General features: G+C 36.8%; 1 protein-coding gene across 1 annotated transcript in view; it reads right to left on the reverse strand.

Moving 5' to 3' along the window:
* Positions 1-19,592, reverse strand: part of C5 (complement C5) — an 83,820-nt gene that overhangs the window by 63,340 nt on the left and 888 nt on the right. The window contains exons 2-7 of the mRNA XM_008519304.2: positions 13,580-13,772; positions 10,586-10,748; positions 6,520-6,590; positions 5,129-5,220; positions 2,969-3,051; positions 474-564 (exon numbers count right to left, since the gene is read on the reverse strand). Coding sequence (XP_008517526.2) covers positions 474-564; positions 2,969-3,051; positions 5,129-5,220; positions 6,520-6,590; positions 10,586-10,748; positions 13,580-13,772 — 693 coding nt within the window. The remainder of the gene's footprint in view (positions 1-473; positions 565-2,968; positions 3,052-5,128; positions 5,221-6,519; positions 6,591-10,585; positions 10,749-13,579; positions 13,773-19,592) is intronic.

The raw sequence follows: 19,592 nt of genomic DNA on the forward strand, positions 1-19,592 counted from the left end.
CGATGGGTGCCAGCCAGGCAGCGTAATAGTTAAGTTCGAAAGCGCTCTGCTTTGGCGGCCTGGGGTTCATGGGTTCGGACCCCGGGTGCAGTCACGCGCACTGCTCAGCAAGTCACACTGTGGCAGCATCCCACATACAAAATAGAGGAAGATTGGCACAGACATTAGCTCAGCGGCAATCTTCCTCAGCAAAATAAATAAACAAACAAGAAAACTATAGGCGTGATGTCTCCTCAAGCAGTCAGTTCCAGAGTCATGGCAGATATTGCCAATAAATCACAGATCCCAGCAACATATATAAATGTATTAAATCAACACATTGTACACCTTAAACTTGCAGCTTGTTACATGTCAATTATATCTCAATAAATCTGGAAGAAAAAATCACAGATCTCACTTTGGGCAACTATCACCAACCAGAGTTGACACTCAACTTAGCTGGATAATCTGGAAAAAAAAAATAACTTTCTTACCTTGCTTTTATAGTAACTTCAAAATTATTGAAGTCCTTATAACCAATGAAACTATTTTCTGGTTCTATTGAGATAGAAAAATGTGGCAACACTGAAAATAAAAACAAAGAGGCAATATTACCATTTACATTGGAGTAGCCTTTAAAGCATAGCAACCAACTGTACTTTCTGGTATAGTTGGACAAGCTGTAACATCAACACAACATCCACCTAGTCATCATCATCATCATCATCAACAATGACAACAACATGTCTGGGAAGCCTCGCACTCTGCCAATCAGAGGTCAATCCATCCTCTCTGTACCAGAAGCACTTTGCTTATACTCTGATTTCAGCACTTATTATAGGCAATTGATGATTTCCTCCACTGGAATATGGGCTCTTTGAAAACAAAACAGACTGTTCTCTATTTATCTTTGTATATCTCTCCCTTTCACCCTCCTCATAAGTCTTAAACATAGTATATGCTCAACAAGTGTTTATTAAATTGAAAATAGAAAAGGAAAATTTTTGCTTACTTAACACTTTCCCTTTTTTGTCTAGTTGATAGAATCCATTCAGTTTCCAAATTCCAGCATAAAACCCTGACTTTCAGCAAGAAGAGAGAGCTTAAAATTAGCTATAAGAAAGAACATCCATGCAAAATTAGAAATTAGAACAGACAGGAAGGGGGTTTTTGCTATCTCTTTGGTGTCTTGATTGCCCAAGAGAAAACAATTTCACCAGTCAAAATGGCACTGTCTTCTCTTTATATGAACTCAGACCATGTACCAGGGCTTATAGATTTTAATTCTATTAAACTGAACACAAGTTAACAGAAAATTGGGTGATTGCATGTCCCTGATATTATGGACAAAGACTGACACCCAAGGGTACATGAGAGAGTTGGCTTCAGATATGGCTCGTGTGTTCCCTGGATGGTGAAGGCCAGATGTGAAAGAGCAATGCAATTTGTTGCTGTGGGCTGCATTCCTGTGCCATTAGAGATCAAGGCCAGTCTGTTTCCTCCAGGATATGAGGTGGAGGAAAATATTTCATCCTTTCATCTAATACCTACTTGCCATGTAGTGGGCACACTCTTATCCAAGGGATATATACTAGTGAACAAGATAGATACAAACCCTGTCCTTGATGAGCTCACAGTCAGGCAGGGAAGACAGACATTAAGCAAATAATGACACAGATAAATACCTAAACCAGTTATAAAAACTGATATAAATCAGTACAGGGAATCCTTCCCAGGAAAGAGAATTTAGGGGAAGCTTTGCTGAATAAATGGCTTTTCAACTGAGACTTGAAAGGTGAGTAGGAGTTGGCTAGGCAATGAAGAAGGGGAAAAGTCTTCTAGGCAAATGGAACATCATATGCAGTCACCACTGCTGGAGGAAGTGAGGGGAAGAGTGGTGTAAAATGAGGCTGAAGAGGAGGAAGGCAGGAGCCAGCTCAAAATAAGGATTTTGACTTTCGTTATAAAAGGGATGAGGAGCTACTGGGAAATTTTCAACAGTGAAATAACATGATGAGATTTGTGTTTCAAGATTATCTTGGCTAATACCCAGTGGGAAGAGCCTGGAAGTAGAGTAGCAATTAGGAGGTTTTGGCAGTAGTCCAGGAGGAAGGCTTGTGATGAATCAATGGGTGTCTACAGACAATAAGAGGTGGATGAATTCTAGATATACATAGGAAGCAGCAAAAACACTTGGAGGAAGGGAGATGGGTTAGGATTGCATGTTACCGAGAGCCTATAACTTTAAAGTTTAGTTACATTACAACAAATTTGTTTCGTCACTATTTTGTTTACTAATTTTTAAAATTGGTGCGTTTATTCTCCATATTATTATGAGTCTCCCGGGGGAATAAAAAGTGACTTCAAGCAAAAAAAAAAGTTAAATTTGATATCAGAGCATACAAATACTCTAGTAAACAACTACAAGAAATGGAAAGATTAAACTATTTATGTGTTAAATATTAGTCCATTAATATGATTGATTTAAAAATAAGAATATCTTAAATTTCCAGATAAACATGTTAGGGATTTTCGAGCCAGAAGGAAAATAACACTGCACTACGGGTGTGGAAATCCAGTTGGTCTTGTTGCATCACTAATTGGTTGTAATGACTTGAGTAAATCATCTATTATTCTTACTGCATTCTGCTCATCTCCTCTCTGATTGTTTAAGTTTCTCCTAAAATCAGAATTCTGGAAAGGACCTTAACTAGTCAAGCTCCTCAGTGGACTAGGTCTCTTCCAGATCTATGATGAGGAATTCAAGTCGAGAGAGATTGGTGTGCTTGTTCAATGCTAACAAGGGGGTGCTGGAACGAGAGCTCAGGCATCCGGACAACCTCCCACCCCCTCAACCAGTGCTTCTAACCATACCAGCAGGCTGCCTCCTCTTAGTCTGGGATTGATTTGACATTAAGTTCACTAATGACAAGAATTATTGCAAAAACACTAACTCTTTATAGGTAAATGCTTAATTGTCAGAAATTACCATATTCTTTAATTTCAAAATATGCAGTTCCCGTTGTTGAAAAGTCCTCTTTATATTTAGCTTGAATTGTCCACACACCGTATCTGTGGAAGCAAAATATTTAAAATTACAGAAGTCATCAAATATTTTTAATTCACCCAGAGGAAATTAATCATTTCCTGTTTTGAAGAGAGACAAGTAAGTAAAGATGTATATGGCCTAAGTAATATATTTTATTTGTGACAGATTTTTAAGCAATAAACAGAAATAATTGAGCATTTTCAGGGTAATAGAAATTTAGTAATTAGTTTTTTGTACATTGTGTTATTTTTTTCAGGTATTTTCTCTTAATGTAGTCAATAGCTTTGATTTGAAGAGCTTATCCTCCTTGAGAATTTACTTAATTCTGGAGCTTAATTTTACTAACATCATACTAAAATCTACACTATAGTAGAAAGTCCACAAGAATGTCTCCAGAAATGTAAAACACAGGTCAAGCCTATCCAGATGATAAAAGTGACACTTCACATAAATGAAATTGTGGTTGAAGACAAAGTATGGTTTGTTTAAAGAGGAAAATGACCTGGGTTTCATTAACGACCTTCATTCAAAAGTGTTTACTGAGCACTGGATTAAACACTGGAGATAAAAACTGAGCAGGATTGAAGAGTCACTGTCTTCGCAGAGCTCGTGGTCCATGGATGTTCAAATTCCCATGTTTCTATTTACTAGCAGATCCGACTTGGGAAGTTACTTAACTTCATTTGTGAAATGAGAAAAATTATATCCACCCTGCATATTGGTTATGCAATCAATAAAGCTTAACATTACAGTTATTATCATCATCATTATCATTAATTCAATGAACATTTATCAACTGCCTGCTATGCTGAAGTGTTGGAGACACAATAGTGAGCAATACAGACAAGACCTCTATCTTCAAGGAGTTTACAGTCTAGTGGGGAATAAAAAGGCAAGTAAATTAATAAATAATACTTACAGAACTGAGATAAGTGCCACGAGGAAAATGAACAAGAGAGTAAAAGGAAGAGAGGGATTGCATTAGATGGTGCATCCAGGGATAGGCTCTTTGAAAAGGGAGTGTTTACCCTGTGTCCTAAAGGAAGAGAAGCAGCCAGCCTTGTGAAGAGCAAGGTGAAGCACATTCTAAGCAGAGGGGACAACATGTGCAAAGGTACTGGGGATGGGAATGTACTGGTCACGAGAGGCTAACGGAACAAATGGCACAAGATGAAGTTGGAGAAATGATGATAGTTATAAAATAATAAAATCAATTCTGTGCTATAGAGCATGCAGTATTTTTAAAGACATATACAATTTAAAAATTATCCAAATTGTTTAAATCTTTCAATTTCATACAAATTTCTAGAAAATCTTCATATAGTGAATTAACTGCAAAATCCCATTTAGAGGGCAGAGCAAAAATGACCATAAAAAGATTTTGCTTTAAAGTTATACTGCAGCCATTTATAGGTACACTTATCTTATTTGTCTACTCTGAATGCCTTGAAGTCAGGGACTGTGGACTCTTTGTTTCTGTTTTGAATCTCTCATGCCCATTACACTTAGACCATACCGGGAATGTGTTCACTAAATATTTATTACACTGGGCTCTGTTTAAACATGTTCTTAAATCCTTCAGCATGAGGCCAAATGCTAAATGACTCCGAGAACACCCTCTCTTTTGAAATCTGCCTTCTAGCAGTCTATGCAGCAAAGAATACAGAGGATCAATATTTTTATAGCTCTCAGAGCACACCAGCCTTTTAGTCTATTAGATTAGACCACACGAGCTGTCTACACACCAGTCTAGATAGTCTATAAGATTCCTTGACGGGTGGAGGGATTGATGGTTTTGACGGAAGAAAAAACGTTGGGGACTATTTTTGCCTCTTTCAAATTTTAATTTCTGTATGTAAAGAGGATTGATGAGACGTATTTTTTTTGAGAAGTATATTTTTTGAAAAAGGAATTTTTTTTTGCCAGAGACTGAGCCTAGCTTCTCATTAGACTTCAAAAGACTTTGCATGTCCTCATGTCCTTCACACTGGCGCCTTTGTTAACACTAGGTGACTCCATTTGACTTGTTATCTGCCTCATAACGAAAAGTTCCAGATGTGCTTTTTAGAGAAAACTTTATTAACAAATACTTTAAAATACTTAGGATTAGATGGAATCTTGAAGTCAGGAAAAGAGACAATTCCAGTATAATCATTTTCTTCCACAATGTCAACTTCTGATCCTTCGGGATCCTTTGAATAAAAACAAACAACTTCAAAGCACATAAACCACATTTGAAAAATTAACTGATTATATTATCTTTGATACACAGAAATATTTACTAACAAATATCCACATGTTCAAATTAAACATGAAGGAAGAACATGATTTAAATGTTGTGGAAGGCAAACATGGTTCCTTTAAGCTACCTCCCTCCCTCTTTTTGGGCCTTCTTCCATCTCTTGCCTTACCAAAAAAAAAAAGAGAATTGTATATATCAGTCTCCAGGGTATCTTGGTCTCAATTATCTAGAAGAGACTCTCTATTGCATGACTGAAAAGTAGCTCCTGTTCTATCTTTCTTACTTCTGACTCTCTGCTCTGTCCCTCCTTTTCTAGCAATCCTCCCACTTCTCCACATATCCAAATTCTACTCATTGTTCCAGGCCCAGTTCAAATCTCTTTTCTTCCTTGAAGTGTCCCTTGGCCTCCCTGATCTCTTTGAATTTCTGTAGATTACAGTCTATGTCAATAGTTAGCAACCACAATCTTGGAACACTCTGACATTTCACAAGTAATTTGTTACAAAATAGTTAGATATTAAAGTTTGTGAAAGGTTTATAATTTTTCTAAGTTAAAGGATTCAAAGTTATCCTTATACATCACTCTTTTTCACTTGTGTTCTGATAAGTTTTCCGTTTTTTTGAGTAGGAGAAAAGGTGTTGCAGCCTATAGTGAAGGACTATCACTAATACGCCTACTGTTAATAGGTGAGCAGTTATCTTCCCAACAAAATTTGGTAGGGTTGTGACCCAAACTGGGTAAGACCACCGGAGTTGATTGCATGTGTGTCAATGTCATCTGTTATGAATGCCATGGCTGATCAAAGGTTAATAGCTGCTGATCTTTGTCTCATGGTTTAGCACTATTTTTCACAGGTATTAGTATGGTAGTTACTCAACTCTAAGTTCCTTAAGTGTAAGTATCACAGATTGTAATTCTTTTTCTTGAATTGTACAAATCAAAAATCTCATGCATAGTAGGTATTCGATTAATTCTTAGTGATTTATCGATACTCTTTAGGAAAGAAATCATGAAGGATATATTTACATTATTTAGTTGACAATCATAACTTGCTGAGATTTTTACTTGAGCTTATTATATCTGTCCATCCTAGAGGTTTAGACCTACAATGTTATGCTTACAGGAGATGTTCAATAACCATTTACTGAGCATTGAATGAGTTCATGAAGTGTTAGGGCAGGGTTACGGGACAATGGATTTTGTCTTGAAGATGAGTTAAATTATTATCTAAATAAATAACATACTTACTATGAAAGTTAAGACAGTTTCTCTTTTGGCTGGCTTCAAGTCATCATTCAGCGAATAAACTCTAACCTTTACTGTAAGAAAAATTGATATCTGCTAAACACAATGGTATTTTTATTTTTTACAATAATGATCCTTAAAAATGATGATTCAATTAAAAAAACCTCAATCACAAAAATCAATGCACAAAAATCCTTATTTAAGAGAAAGAAAAAATTAGTTTACAGACATGTAGATTACTAAAGATTCTTTTCTTTTAAAGAGAATCCTCTTGGATTCCTTTAAAGAGCTACTTGTAGTGAATTTAAAGTTCAGTTCACTTTATTAAGGTATCTTTACATACAAGCTTTTTTTTTTTTAAGATTGGCACCTGAGCTAACATCTGTTGCCAATCTTCTCTTTTTTTTTTTCTTTTTCTTCTCCCCAAAGCCCCCCAGTACATAGTTGTATATTCCAGTTGTGAGTGCCTCTGGTTGTGCTACATACAAGTTTTTTGGAACACATATACAGGAAAAAATTAGGCAGTTTTTTATGAAAAATCTTGTACTAGCGAAAGTGATGTTACCATACGAATATATGGGAGTATAATATATTGTCTCATGTTAGACTTGAAGATTTTAATGGAAAATTAGATATTTGATTTAGACATTACACAGTCTTCCACTTACAGAAACCACCAAGGCCCCAAATTATCCCATTGTTGCTGAAGGCAGCTTTGAATTGTATGGTTTTGTTATATTTCTTGAGCCAGATCCTACAATTGTTCTCTCATGGTTAAAGGATTAATGTCAGGGGCCCAATAATGATTAGTTCTTTTCCATTTCTTTCTGTCAGTTAATCTCCATCTTTTAAACAAACACATCTGTTTATCTTTTAACTCACAGCTGTTTGAGACTGCTGATCTATTTCCCTGCAATGACATCTCGTAATTTCTGTAGGGTTTTCCTGATGCTCAAATCTATTCATGGCCAAAACTTAACTCACAAAATAAAATTGAACTGGCACCATAAACATCTTAACGGGTCAATATTATGCAAAGCTCTACATAAGAAGCCCCGTTAAGCTCTCTAAAATTGGTTTCACTAAGATCATAAGGATCAAAGAAAGATGTTCAGCAAATTCTGCCCCCCACCCCCCTGCCCCTCACTCCTGTCTCCCACCTCGAATCCTTCCTCCTGCCTGTGAACACATCCTGTCCGGGACTGAGCATTGCTGGGAAGCAGCCAGGCGCAGTAGGTCACAAAAGTTAAGAGTACAGGCCCTGGAGTTCAAAACTTTGCTTTCACTCCTGCCTCTGCCATTTCCCAGTCTGGCCTGAGCAGGATGCTTAATCCCTCTAAATCTTAGTTCCCTCATCCGTAAAACAGGACTGCTAGTATCCGCTTCATAGTGTTGTGAGAACTAAATAAGGCAAAGCTTTTGCATAGTCTGGCACTAATCAATAAGTGTTTATTATTTTTAAATTATTTTTGTTTTATCATTATTATTTCTACAACTACTACTTGTCTACTTTCTAACCCAGTTTGTGTTCAGGTTAGAAAATTAATCTTGTCTTCCCAGCAATGGCATATTGGAGGTAAGATCAATAAAATTTTTTGTACCAAAGATATGGCTTTAAAAAGTATACTGTTGACAATCATATTGCAATACAAATGTATCAAACCAATATGTTGTACACTCTAAACTTAGACAGTGTTGCATGTCAAGTATAACTCAATTAAAAAAATGTATTGTGTGTCTTCTGTGTGCAGGCACTATGCTAGGCACGGAGGTGTAAGGAGTGGAGTGGAGGAGAGAGGCAAAAACATGATCACACGGGGATATGTAAAATTCCAGGGGTGGGAAGGGCTACAGAGCACATTGCCTGGCTTTCTGAGCATGCAGAAGAGGCAGATGTGAAGTGGTCAGGGAGGTCAGAGAAGGCTGCCCTCTAGACCAGTCCTGCAATGGCATGAAAGGTTGACTAGGAGTTAATGAGGCAAAGGACGGGCATGAATGTACCAGGCAGAGGTACACAGGCCTTAACATCGATTGGAAGCAACTGAAAAGGGGTCCATTTGGCTTGTGTCCACAGATGACAGGGAACATGGTGGGTGATGAAGCTCGAGGGGAAGACAGGATACAGGCTGAATGGAACTGAAGGTTCTGGTCAATACTCTAAAGTCCTTTATCCTATAAAGCCTTGAAGATTTAGGTCTCTATCCTAAAGATGCTTATACTAAAAATCTCTCAAGGATCTTCAGATTAAATGTGTCAGCTGGGATATTACAGCTATAAATAGCAAGATTTAATCAATTTTTTAAAAAAGTACTTTTAAGTAATTCTTTTTCTTCTGTGTAAATACGGCTTTGTGCTACTCCACAGATTAAGTAATAACAGAAAACTCTTACCTAGTGCTTATTCTGTGGTAGTCACTGTTTTAAATGCTTTACATGTAGGAATTCACTTAACTCTCACAGCAACTTTACTAGGTAAGTTCTATTATTATTTCCATTTTACAGATGAGGAAAGTGAGGCTCAGAGAGGTTGAGTAACTTGTGCAGGGTCACAGAGCTAATCACAGCCCAAGCTTGGATTGGAACCCAGACAGTTGTCTCCAGAGTGTGCTTTTAACCACTATCCTTCACTTCCTCTCACTAATGGGTCAATATTTAGGAGAAACTTCCCTACGTTTCCTCTGTGATTAGAATAGATGAGGATACCACATCTTACAGTAAAGTCCTCATAGAGAAATAATAAATGAGGCTAAGAAAGGTCCCAGGCTCTGGGTATTAGACTACTTATCGGACAAAGCCCGAAGACCCTAAGTGGTAGGTAGTATCAACAGGACTGAATTAATGAAGATTCCCCTAATACAGGAGGAGGACAAGGGAAAGAATATGTTTATTTCTAGGTATGATTATGTTTAAAAGGGCCCAAGCTTTATGGGCAGAGATTGTTTCCTTGTATACCAAGTCATCTTTGGAGTCAAGAGAGGGTACTATTCTGACAATGATATTTTGTCCAAGACGAGAGAGTATCTCACCCTCTCTAGGCCTTTCCTTTCTTGGCTGATCATAACAGGTGCTCCTGCTGAAATGGCAATGGTGTAGGCCCATTCCACCCCACTATTGTCATCATCAACATCAACCAACATTTAGCAAGTATGCATTATGTGAAAAGTTTTTCAACAAGTCTCGCTGGTCCTGCCTGCCTTCCTCTGTTCTTTGCCAATCATATCGTTATTAAAACTTCATGACCTCCTCCTCCCACATACAGTTTTCTCATAATTCCAGCTCTGATGTGCTCAAAAGTCAATGATGGCGAGAGGAAGAGATGGAGGAAACAAAAACTTTGCAGACACATGAACGTATCTGGACAACATTCTCACTTTCTTGTGTTTTTACCTTTAGTTCATTTGGAATAAATCCAGTTATTCCTCAGTCATAGAGTTTTGCCTAGCTGTCCTGCCCTTTCTCCCTCTAACAGAAGAGCCATGAAGATGAAACAATATTCTAACAGGAACTTTCTTAGGTAGATTCCCTCAGAAAATTAATACCCATATATTTCTGTGATCTAGTTTATTCTTTGCTGAAACATCTGATCCCCTAGGGGTGGATTTGTTTTCTGAATTTGAAGATGAGCTCCAAAGTAATGGAACTTATTTATGAACATGGCTCTACAACAAATTATTTTCCCATTGTTAAAATTATATTTACAATTACATATTATATTTGTTTAATAAATAAGATATAACACAACATTTCACAATTTTTAAAAAGCTTTTTTTCTACTTGGAAATAAGTGATGGGGCAGATAATGTAATTGTCAACTTTGTAATTTCCATATGAATTTAAAATTTATATTTAAAATCAAACTTAAATTTAAAATTAAATTCCATTTAATTGTTTATTTAGCAATTTCCATATACACTTAAAATTAAAAGGGTATTTATAAGTGTAAAAGTCATTGGGAATTGAGACTCCTTTGAGCAAGTTGGAAACCTGTCTCCACTTAATTTCATGTTTTAAAAAGCTCTACAATATAGTGTCAATTCTCCCCCCAGAGAAAGAAGCATCTTATGTCCTACCTGACTGGTGTGGAGTGTAAACAGGCTTGTCTGTATGAATGAAGAGAAATCCATTGTCATAGGTTATTGGAATTTTTTTTGCTTTTGAAAAATGCTGAGATACAACATCCAAATACACATGTGAAACTGAGTTTTGTCCTCCAGACAGTTGTTTGGGTTGTACCTGTAAAAGAAAATGTTGGTGGAAAAGAGTACGATAATTTTAATATTATAAAACATGTTGATTTTCTAAATACCACTGTAATGTCACGAGAACAGACAATAAGTATGCGTATTTAGTCATTTGAAAAATAATAGAGGAGCCAAAATGTAAATAAATTTTACCCAAAGCCCTTCATTGTCAAATATAATAATCAAAATTTAGCTTTAAGCAATTGAAAGTCTTTTCAGTTCCATGTTTCCTAAATTTTACACACATTTAGTGAAAGTACTGCCATGGAACTCTCTTAACAAACTTGTGGCTGACTTTATTAGCCAATATTCACCATTCCCTCAATTCAACATCCTGACTGATGTTAAGTACACTTTGTATTCTATCTGCATCCTTCTGCTCCCGTGGGTTGAGCTGCACGCTTTCCAATGTGTATATGTAATTGTAATTATCCACTTTACATTGCATGATATACAAATTTAATACATATAAAGTAGTAAAAGAAAGGAAAATGTTTCTATGAAAACTTAGGCTTTAGAAACATGTGATAGAAGTTAATCACTAAAATCAACTGCTGTGGAATTAGATATGTGGATACTGTAAACATTTGGAAAACAGGAAGAATCTATAAAGATTTTGCACTCAGATTGCTTTGCAAGTGTCTTTAACTTCTTTCTCCACTTTAAAGAAACAGAAACTGCAGAACAAAGATGATTCGTTAAAGGTGTGACACATCATAAAGATCTGATGCTGTAATGAATGGACCCATACTTAAAGAAAAGACCTTGGCACAACATCAAACAACTGGCAAACATACATACATTATAATGTTAAGATAAAATTAAATGCTGGAAATATGTATTGATTTTTATGCTTTCCCTTTTACCTTTTCAATTAACCACCTAAATGAGCACTGTTCAATAGAACTTTCTGTGATGATGAAAATGTTGTATATCTATGCTGTCCAGTATAGTGACCACTAGTCACATGTGGCTATTTGAGCACTGGAATGTGGCTAGTGTGACTAATGAACTAAAGTTTTGATTTTAGTTAAATTTGATTGACAAATTTAAAGGTAACAACCACACGTGTGTGGCTAGTGGCATCAGAGAAGACTGCCTCCTGAAAATAACTCTCCTAGGAAGTGAATTTTAATTCCTAATAAACCTAATAAGTGGAAGTATTTGTTAAGAGGTTAGACTATTTGTCATCGAGAACATTAATGAAAGAATTCCTGCATTTGGTTAGAATTGATTTAGATCAGTGTTTCTCAAACTCAAGTAACATACAGACCCCTTTTAAAGGATAAAAGAGTCCTGGAGGACTCTCAGTGTCGACTTTTTATTATTTACAACATAATAAAAAATTATTTTTATTACAATGTTACTTAAATATGTACACACCTAAAACTAGGTATAATTTTCTTATGCTTATGACTTTTATTTAATTATAAAATCAAAACAAATTTATAAAATAAATTCAAAATGCTAAATATTAATACAATTCTAACTCTAAGCTCTTTATACAATTTCAAATTTTAATTTCTTTTTAAAGAACTCACCTTAGAGAAACACTGGTCTAAATGAACCTCAGAGCCCCTTCAAAGTCTAGTCGTCTTTAACTTTCTGGTTCATTTTTTAATGTAATCAGAATTTGAAACAATATTTTGGATTTATGTATTCAGTGTGGTGAATAAATAGTAAGTATTGTTACTGCACAAAGGGCACAATCTGCTCGCCATGAGACAAAAGCCAGTCGTCAAGAGGCAAGACAGTGGCAGAGAAAGGGTGTTTTATTACAGGTTGCTAGCAAGAGGGAAGATGGCTGACTAATGTCCAAAAGAACCATCTTAAGGAGGGCACAGAATCTTGAAGCAGTTACATAGGCCAGTGGGTTATAGGGGAGGGGTTAGGAATGTTGACCCTCTAGTGTTACAGACTGGAAGTTGCCACACCAGGTCTTTCAGTTTTTGTTGACGATGGCTATCAGCATAGACTCTCTTTGGGGGTCACCACATTCCTAAGGAACTCAAAGGAACGAAGTTATCGTCTTATCGTAGCCAGGAAGTACATGTACAAGCAGGGGTCATAAAATCTACAGAGCAGTTAGATCTCCAGGAGTGTGTGCATTTAGCTGGGTTAGTTAGTCAGAAGTCATTCAAAGTTACAATACGGTCTCTTTTCTACAGTATGGCTTCCCTTATGTCAACCTTATGTTGAGCTGGTATCAGTATGAAAGTTATTTTTAGTTATCAGAATTTTTAATAAAAAATGAGTTGCAAGCACTTATCTAACCAAGTTATACTATACTTTCTTAATAGAAGGAAAAGTTATTTGATCCAGGTTTTTCTTTCTATTAGCTACAGGTTGTCAATGGGAGCCATTCACTTTAGTAATCAATAATTTTATTAGTTTTAGAAGCTATAGTGATAGAATATTGGAGTTTAAACAAACAAAGATTAAATAGCATCCATGGGTTTTTGTAGGTGATGCATTACATATACATCAATATGCATATTCATAATTCTCTACTTCTTTGTAATGGCAATTTTCACAGTAAACAAGTATTTTCAATTCATTTCCAAATATTTTCACATTAGCACAATTTTGTTTTCCAATAAGAATGTTGCAGTTTACATGCATTGCTCAAAAAGCAGATGCAGCTCTCCTATTCAGAATTTTCTGTTTCACCCATATCATCCTCAGCAACTAACATCATCTAATAATCACACAGTGGAGAGCGGTATAAACGATCAACTCTGTGTGTTATCAATATTCAAACTTTGTAAACATTTTATTGAGAATATTCTCTATGTATAAATAAAATGAAGGATGAATACATACTGTTAAGATTGCAGAGTTTTGGAATTTGTTTTCTGTGGATAAAGTAACATGGCCTGAAGAGTAAGTAAATTGTTTATCAGGATAACTTTTAATAGACACTGCTGCATCAAATGTTTCGGTGTATCCATAAACTTGAATTACAATATTTTCAGACGCTCCAACACGGAATACTTTTGGTGCTGAAATGACATACCTGTTGAAATAGGGAAAGAGAAGAATCAGTATCTTTATACAATATATTTTGTTATACTTTGGATATTTTTTATCTCACTTGAGAGATTCAATTTAAAATAGGCGAATTTTGTCAACTTAAAAATGATAATTTTAAATCAAAATTTACTTGGGGTCTATGATAATGTCTGTATAGTTTCCAAGAAGAAATAACTGGGAATTAAGACTTGAGAAATAGAGCCAGAGACTTAGTTAACATTTAGAAAAGTACTAATGGCACCTTCCCTGAGCTGCTGCAGCAAAGGAAGACTTTTAATGATGTTGACTGGAACATGTAAATAGTGTCAATATTTTAGCCCAAGGAAGAAAAAAACAACATAAGCACCATATTGAATTCCAGCTCTGCCATCTACTGGCTGTGTGCCCACGGTAAAGTCACTAACCCTCTCTGAGACTAAAATAGCTTAACTGTGAAAATACCAGCTTCTTCACCAGACTGCAGTAAGGACAAAATAAGAGTATGTATATGAAAGTACCCAGGATGCTTAGTACTCGATAGATGTTAAGATTCATTAATTTCACTAAGTTAGATGAAAGGAAGTAATCTTAGAAGTACTGTGTTACACTAGTGAGTGGATAAAGAAAAGGATAGAATAAAAGTGAGCTGGGGGAGTGTATTTTGAAAAGGAAGTAGTGATAGAGGTCCTTGAAGAGTGAGTAATTACAATCTTATAACAATAACGGTAATAACAGTAATTGAGTAGTTACCATATATGAGAGGCTGCATTAGCACGTTACATACAACTCTTTTAATCTTTATAACAAGCCAACGAGGTAGGTACTATTATTATTCCTATTTTACAAGTGATAAGAGGTTAATTGGACCAAGGTCACATGGCTTGTAAGTGAAGGAGGCAGGACTTTATATGCAGGTGTCTCAGTTGTTCTGTACACAACTAAGGTCAAAGTTACAAGCTATGTTCACAACCATAGGCTGTCCCATCAATTTTGTTTTTCATGTGATTTATCCAAGAATGGAAATGAATCGACATAAGTTTTTGAAATAAAAATTTTAAAAGGTGTGACTTTTGGTTGTTTTATTAAAAGAAAACTTACAAATATAAACTAGGTTATTCATTATGTATCAAAAAAGTATCTAATTTGAATATGAGCACTACATATGCTGTTACATAGAAAAAGAAGTGTGTCTCAATCCAAATGGGCATAGTGATTACTAATTCAAGCGGCAGAACAGGCTTGGGTGCACCTGTCACCCCACCTGGCAGAATTATTGCAGGCTTCTGTCAACATTACAACACTTTTTAAAAAGTCTTTAAAAATCAGCGTGTCTTTAGTAACAGTGAAATTAACTTGGAAACAATTAGATCCTTTAAAGCATCTGGCAGTTCTGCTACACGACCATTAATTTGGAATCACTTATAGGCAAATTCTAAGAGAGAAAAGAATCTCCGGACTTCCAACCATCATCTGAATTCCCAACGAACTTAGCTAGGAACAGCAGAAAAGGGGAAAAGTTCAGCTTTGATGATCATAAGGTACATTTACTGAAACCTTATTCTTTACGTATTTTTAAGCACTTTATATGTTTAAACTCACTGTGTTGCTACAACTACTCTGTGAGGAAGGTCTTAGTATCACCCCCATTTTACAGATGAGGAAACTGATAATTAACTTACCCAAGGTCACACAGCTAATAGGTTGTAGAATTAGGAAGTGAACCTTAGCAGCCCGTTTCCTGAATTAACACTTTCAGTTGCATACTAAACTGAACTTATCAAGAGTTTTGCAATCAGAAAACTCTAGGGGAGAAAAGCTATTTTAATTTCAGTATTCTCAGAAGTTGTAGATTTTTCAATTTAGTCTTGTTTTAATTTTGAATTGTCTATATGGTGGTGGTGGTGAAACATAAAATAGTCAGTGTTTACAAGTCCCTGAAAGATGGCTCTGGATCCACCCATCATACAGATTTTGGTCCTTCGTGATTTGGCAGTAGCACAATCTATCGTACAAAAAATCTCATCTTTTTCTTATTCTCTTTCCTGTTAGTTGCAGAGGATCAGCCCACTGAGCTTGCAGAGATGCAAGAACGTTACTTTGGCCTCTATCTGGAATGTTCTTTCCCCAGATATTTACATGGCATCCTCCCTCACTTCCTTAAAGCTCTGTTTGAATGTCCCCTCCTTGGAGAAGCTTCCCTGGCCACACTTTTTAACAGTGGCCCGTCATTTCTTTATCCTCTTACTCTCCTTTATATTTCCCTTCTTGGCACTAATAACTACCTGACTTTATTTATTCATTCATTCATTTGTTCATTCATTCTTTCATTATTTGCTTCTCCACTAGAATGTAAGCTCTATGCCATCTACTATCACCCCAGTGCCTATCACATGGTAGGTGCTTAATAAATTTTTGTTGAGTCACTCAATCAATCAATTAATTAAGTTAACTGATTACCATGTTGTAAATGGTGCATTCTCACTTTTTCAGAGAAAGAGAGGAGATGCTTGTTAAGGGTCAGGACCGTTTGGTAGAAAGAATTTAGTATCATGGGACCCAGGTTCTAGTCCTAGTTCTGTCACTAATTTGAAGTCATTTAATCTCAATCTCTTGGAACTTCAGCTGCTTGTCTTTCAAAAAGGAATAAATAGGGGCCTGCCTGGTGGCGTAGTGGTTAAGTCCATGAGCTCTACTTTGGTGGCAGCCCAGGGTTTGCAGGTTCAGATCCTGGGTGCCAACCTATATGCCACTCAGCAAGCCATGCTGTGGTGGCATCCTACATACAAAATAGAGAAAGAATGGGGCTGGCCCTGTGGCCGAGTGGTTGAGTTTGTGCACTCTGCTTTGGCAGCCCAAGGTTTCACCAGTTCAAATCCTTGGTTCGGACATGGCACCACTCATCAAGCCATGCTGAGGTGGCATCCCACATGCCACAACTGGAAGGACCCACAATTAAAAATACACAACTATGTATCGGGGAGCTTTGGGGAGAAAAAGGAAAAATAAAATCTTTAAAAAAAAATAGAGGAAGATTGGCACAGATGTTAGCTCAGCAACAATCTTCCTCACCTAAAAGAAAAAAAAGGAATAAACAAAAACTACTTAGGTATTGGAGTGACTGTGGCCATGTGAGAAAATCAGATTAGGAGTGGGAGAATGCTATACACTTATGATATTCTAAGTGTATGTTTATAATATATTTTACATATTTATATGTACAGGCATGCCTCAGAGATATTGCTGGTTTGATTCCAGACCACTGCAATAAAACACCACAATAAAAGTAATATCGTGATAAAGCATCACAAGAATTTTCTGGTTTCCCAGTGCATATAAAAGTTATGATTACTCTAAACTGCAGTCTGTTAAGTGTGCAATAGCATTGCGTCTAAAAAAATGTACATACCTTGATGAAAAAATACATTTTTGCTAAAAATGCTGCCTATGCTCTGAAACTTCAGGGAGTCATAATCTTTTTGCTGGTGGAAGGTCTTGCCTCCATGTTGATGGCTGCTGACTGATCAGGGTGGTGATGGCTATGCCAATTTCTTTTTTTCTTTTTAACAGCCATTTATTTTACTTTATTTTATTTCTTAAAGATGGGCACCTGAGCTAACATCTGTTGCCAATCTTCTCTTTTTCTTCTTCTCCCCAAAGGCCCCCAGTACATAGGTGTATATTCTAGTTGTAGGTCCTTCTGGTTCTGCCATGTGGGACGCCGCCTCAGCATGGCCTGGTGAGTGGTGCTAGGTCTGTGCCCAGGATCCGGGCTGGGGAAACCCTGGGCAGCTGAAGTGCATGAACTTAACCCCTCAGCCATGGGGCTGGGCCCTGACAATTTCTTAAAATAAAACAATGAAGTTTGCCACATCGATGGACTCTTCCTTTCACAAATGATTTCTCTATAGCATGGGATGCTGTTTGATAGCGTTTTACTCACAGTAGAACTTGCACAATTGGAGACCCTGCTGCTGCTTTGTCAACTAAGTTTCTGTCATATGCTAAATCCTTTGTTGTCATTTCAGTAACCTTCACAGTTTCTTTGCCAGGAGTAGACTCCATCTCAAGAAACCACTTTCTTTGCTCGTCCATAAGAAGCTACTCCTCTTCCATTAAAGTTTTCTCATGAGATGGCAGCAATTCAGTCACATCTTCAGGCTCCACTTCTAATTCTAGTTCTCTTGCTATTTCCAACACATCTGCATTGACTTCCTCCACTGAAGTCTTGAACTCCTCAAAGTCATCGTGAGAGTTGGGACCAACTTCTTCCAAATTCCTGCTAATGCTGATATTTTGACCTCTTCCCATGAATCACAAATGTTCTTAATGCCATCTAGAGTGGTGAATTATTTCCAGCAGCTTTTCAATTTCGTTTCCCCAAATCCATCAGAGGAATCACTATCTATGGCAGCCATAGCCTTACAAAATTTATTTCTTAAATAATAAGACCTAAAAGACAAAATTACTCCTTGAAACATGGGCTGCAGAATCGATATTGTGTTAGCAGACATGAAAAAAACATTAATCTCATTGTATATCTCCATCGGAGCTCTTGGGTGAGCAGGTGCATTGTCAGTGAGCAGTAATATTTTGAAAGAAATCTTTTTTTTCTGAGAAGGAGGTCTCAACAGTGGGCTTAAAATATTAAGTAAACCATGTTGTAAAAAGATGTGCTATCATCCAGGTTTTGTTCTTCCATTTATAGAGCATAGGCACAGTAGTTTTCACATAATTCTTAAGGGCCCTACAATTTTCAGAATGGTAAATGAGCACAGACTTACTCACCAGCTGCATTAGCCCCTAACAAGAGAGTCAGCCCGTTCTTTGAAGCCATTGACTTCTCCTCTCTAGCTATGAAAGTCCTAGATGGCATCTTCTTCCAGTATAAGGCTGTTTCATCTACATTGAAAATCTGTTGTTTAGTGCAACCCCCTTCATTAATTACCTTAGCTGGATCTTCTGGAGAACTTGCTGCAGCTTTGACATCAGCACTTGCTGCTTCTCCTTGCACTTTTATGTTATGAAGATGGCTTCTTTCCTTAAACCTCATGAACCAACTTCTGCTAGCTTCAGAGTTTTTTTCTGTGGCTTCCTTGCCTCTCTCAGACTTCACAGAATTGAAGAGAGTTAGGGCCTTGCTCTGGATTAGGCTTTGGTTTAAGGGAATGTTGTGACTGGTTTGATCTTCTATGCAGACCACTAAAACTTTCTCCATATCAGCAATAATGCTGTTTTGCTTTCTTATCATTTGTGTGTTCACTGGTGTAGCACATTTAACTTCCTTCAAGAACTCTTCCTTTGCATTCACAACCTGGCTAACTGTTTGGTGCAAGAGGCCTAGCTTTTGGCCTATCTCAGCTTTCAACACACCTTCCTCACTAACCTTGATCATTTCTAGCTTTTGACTTAAAGTGAGAGATGTGTGACTCTTTCTTTCACTTGGACATTGAGAGGCCATTATAGAGTTATTAACTGGGTTACTGTCAATATTGTTGTGTCTCAGGGAACAGGGATGCCTAAGAAGAGGGAGAGAGATGGGAATGGCCGGTTGGTGGAGCAGTCAGAACACGCGACATTTATCAATCAAGTCGCCATCTTACATCTGCGCAGTTCATGGCGCTCCAAAACAATTACAATAATAACATCAAAGATCACTGATCACAGATCACCATAATACAATAATAACGAAAACGGTTGAAATATTGCAAGAAATACCAAAATGTGACACAGAGACACGAAGTGAGCAAATGCCATTGGAAAAATGGTACCAACAGACTTGCTTAATGCAGGATTGCCACAAACATTCAAACTGTAAAAAAATGCA

Source organism: Equus przewalskii, chromosome 26 (assembly GCF_037783145.1).
Source record: "Equus przewalskii isolate Varuska chromosome 26, EquPr2, whole genome shotgun sequence".
NCBI classification, from domain to species: Eukaryota; Metazoa; Chordata; class Mammalia; order Perissodactyla; family Equidae; genus Equus; species Equus przewalskii.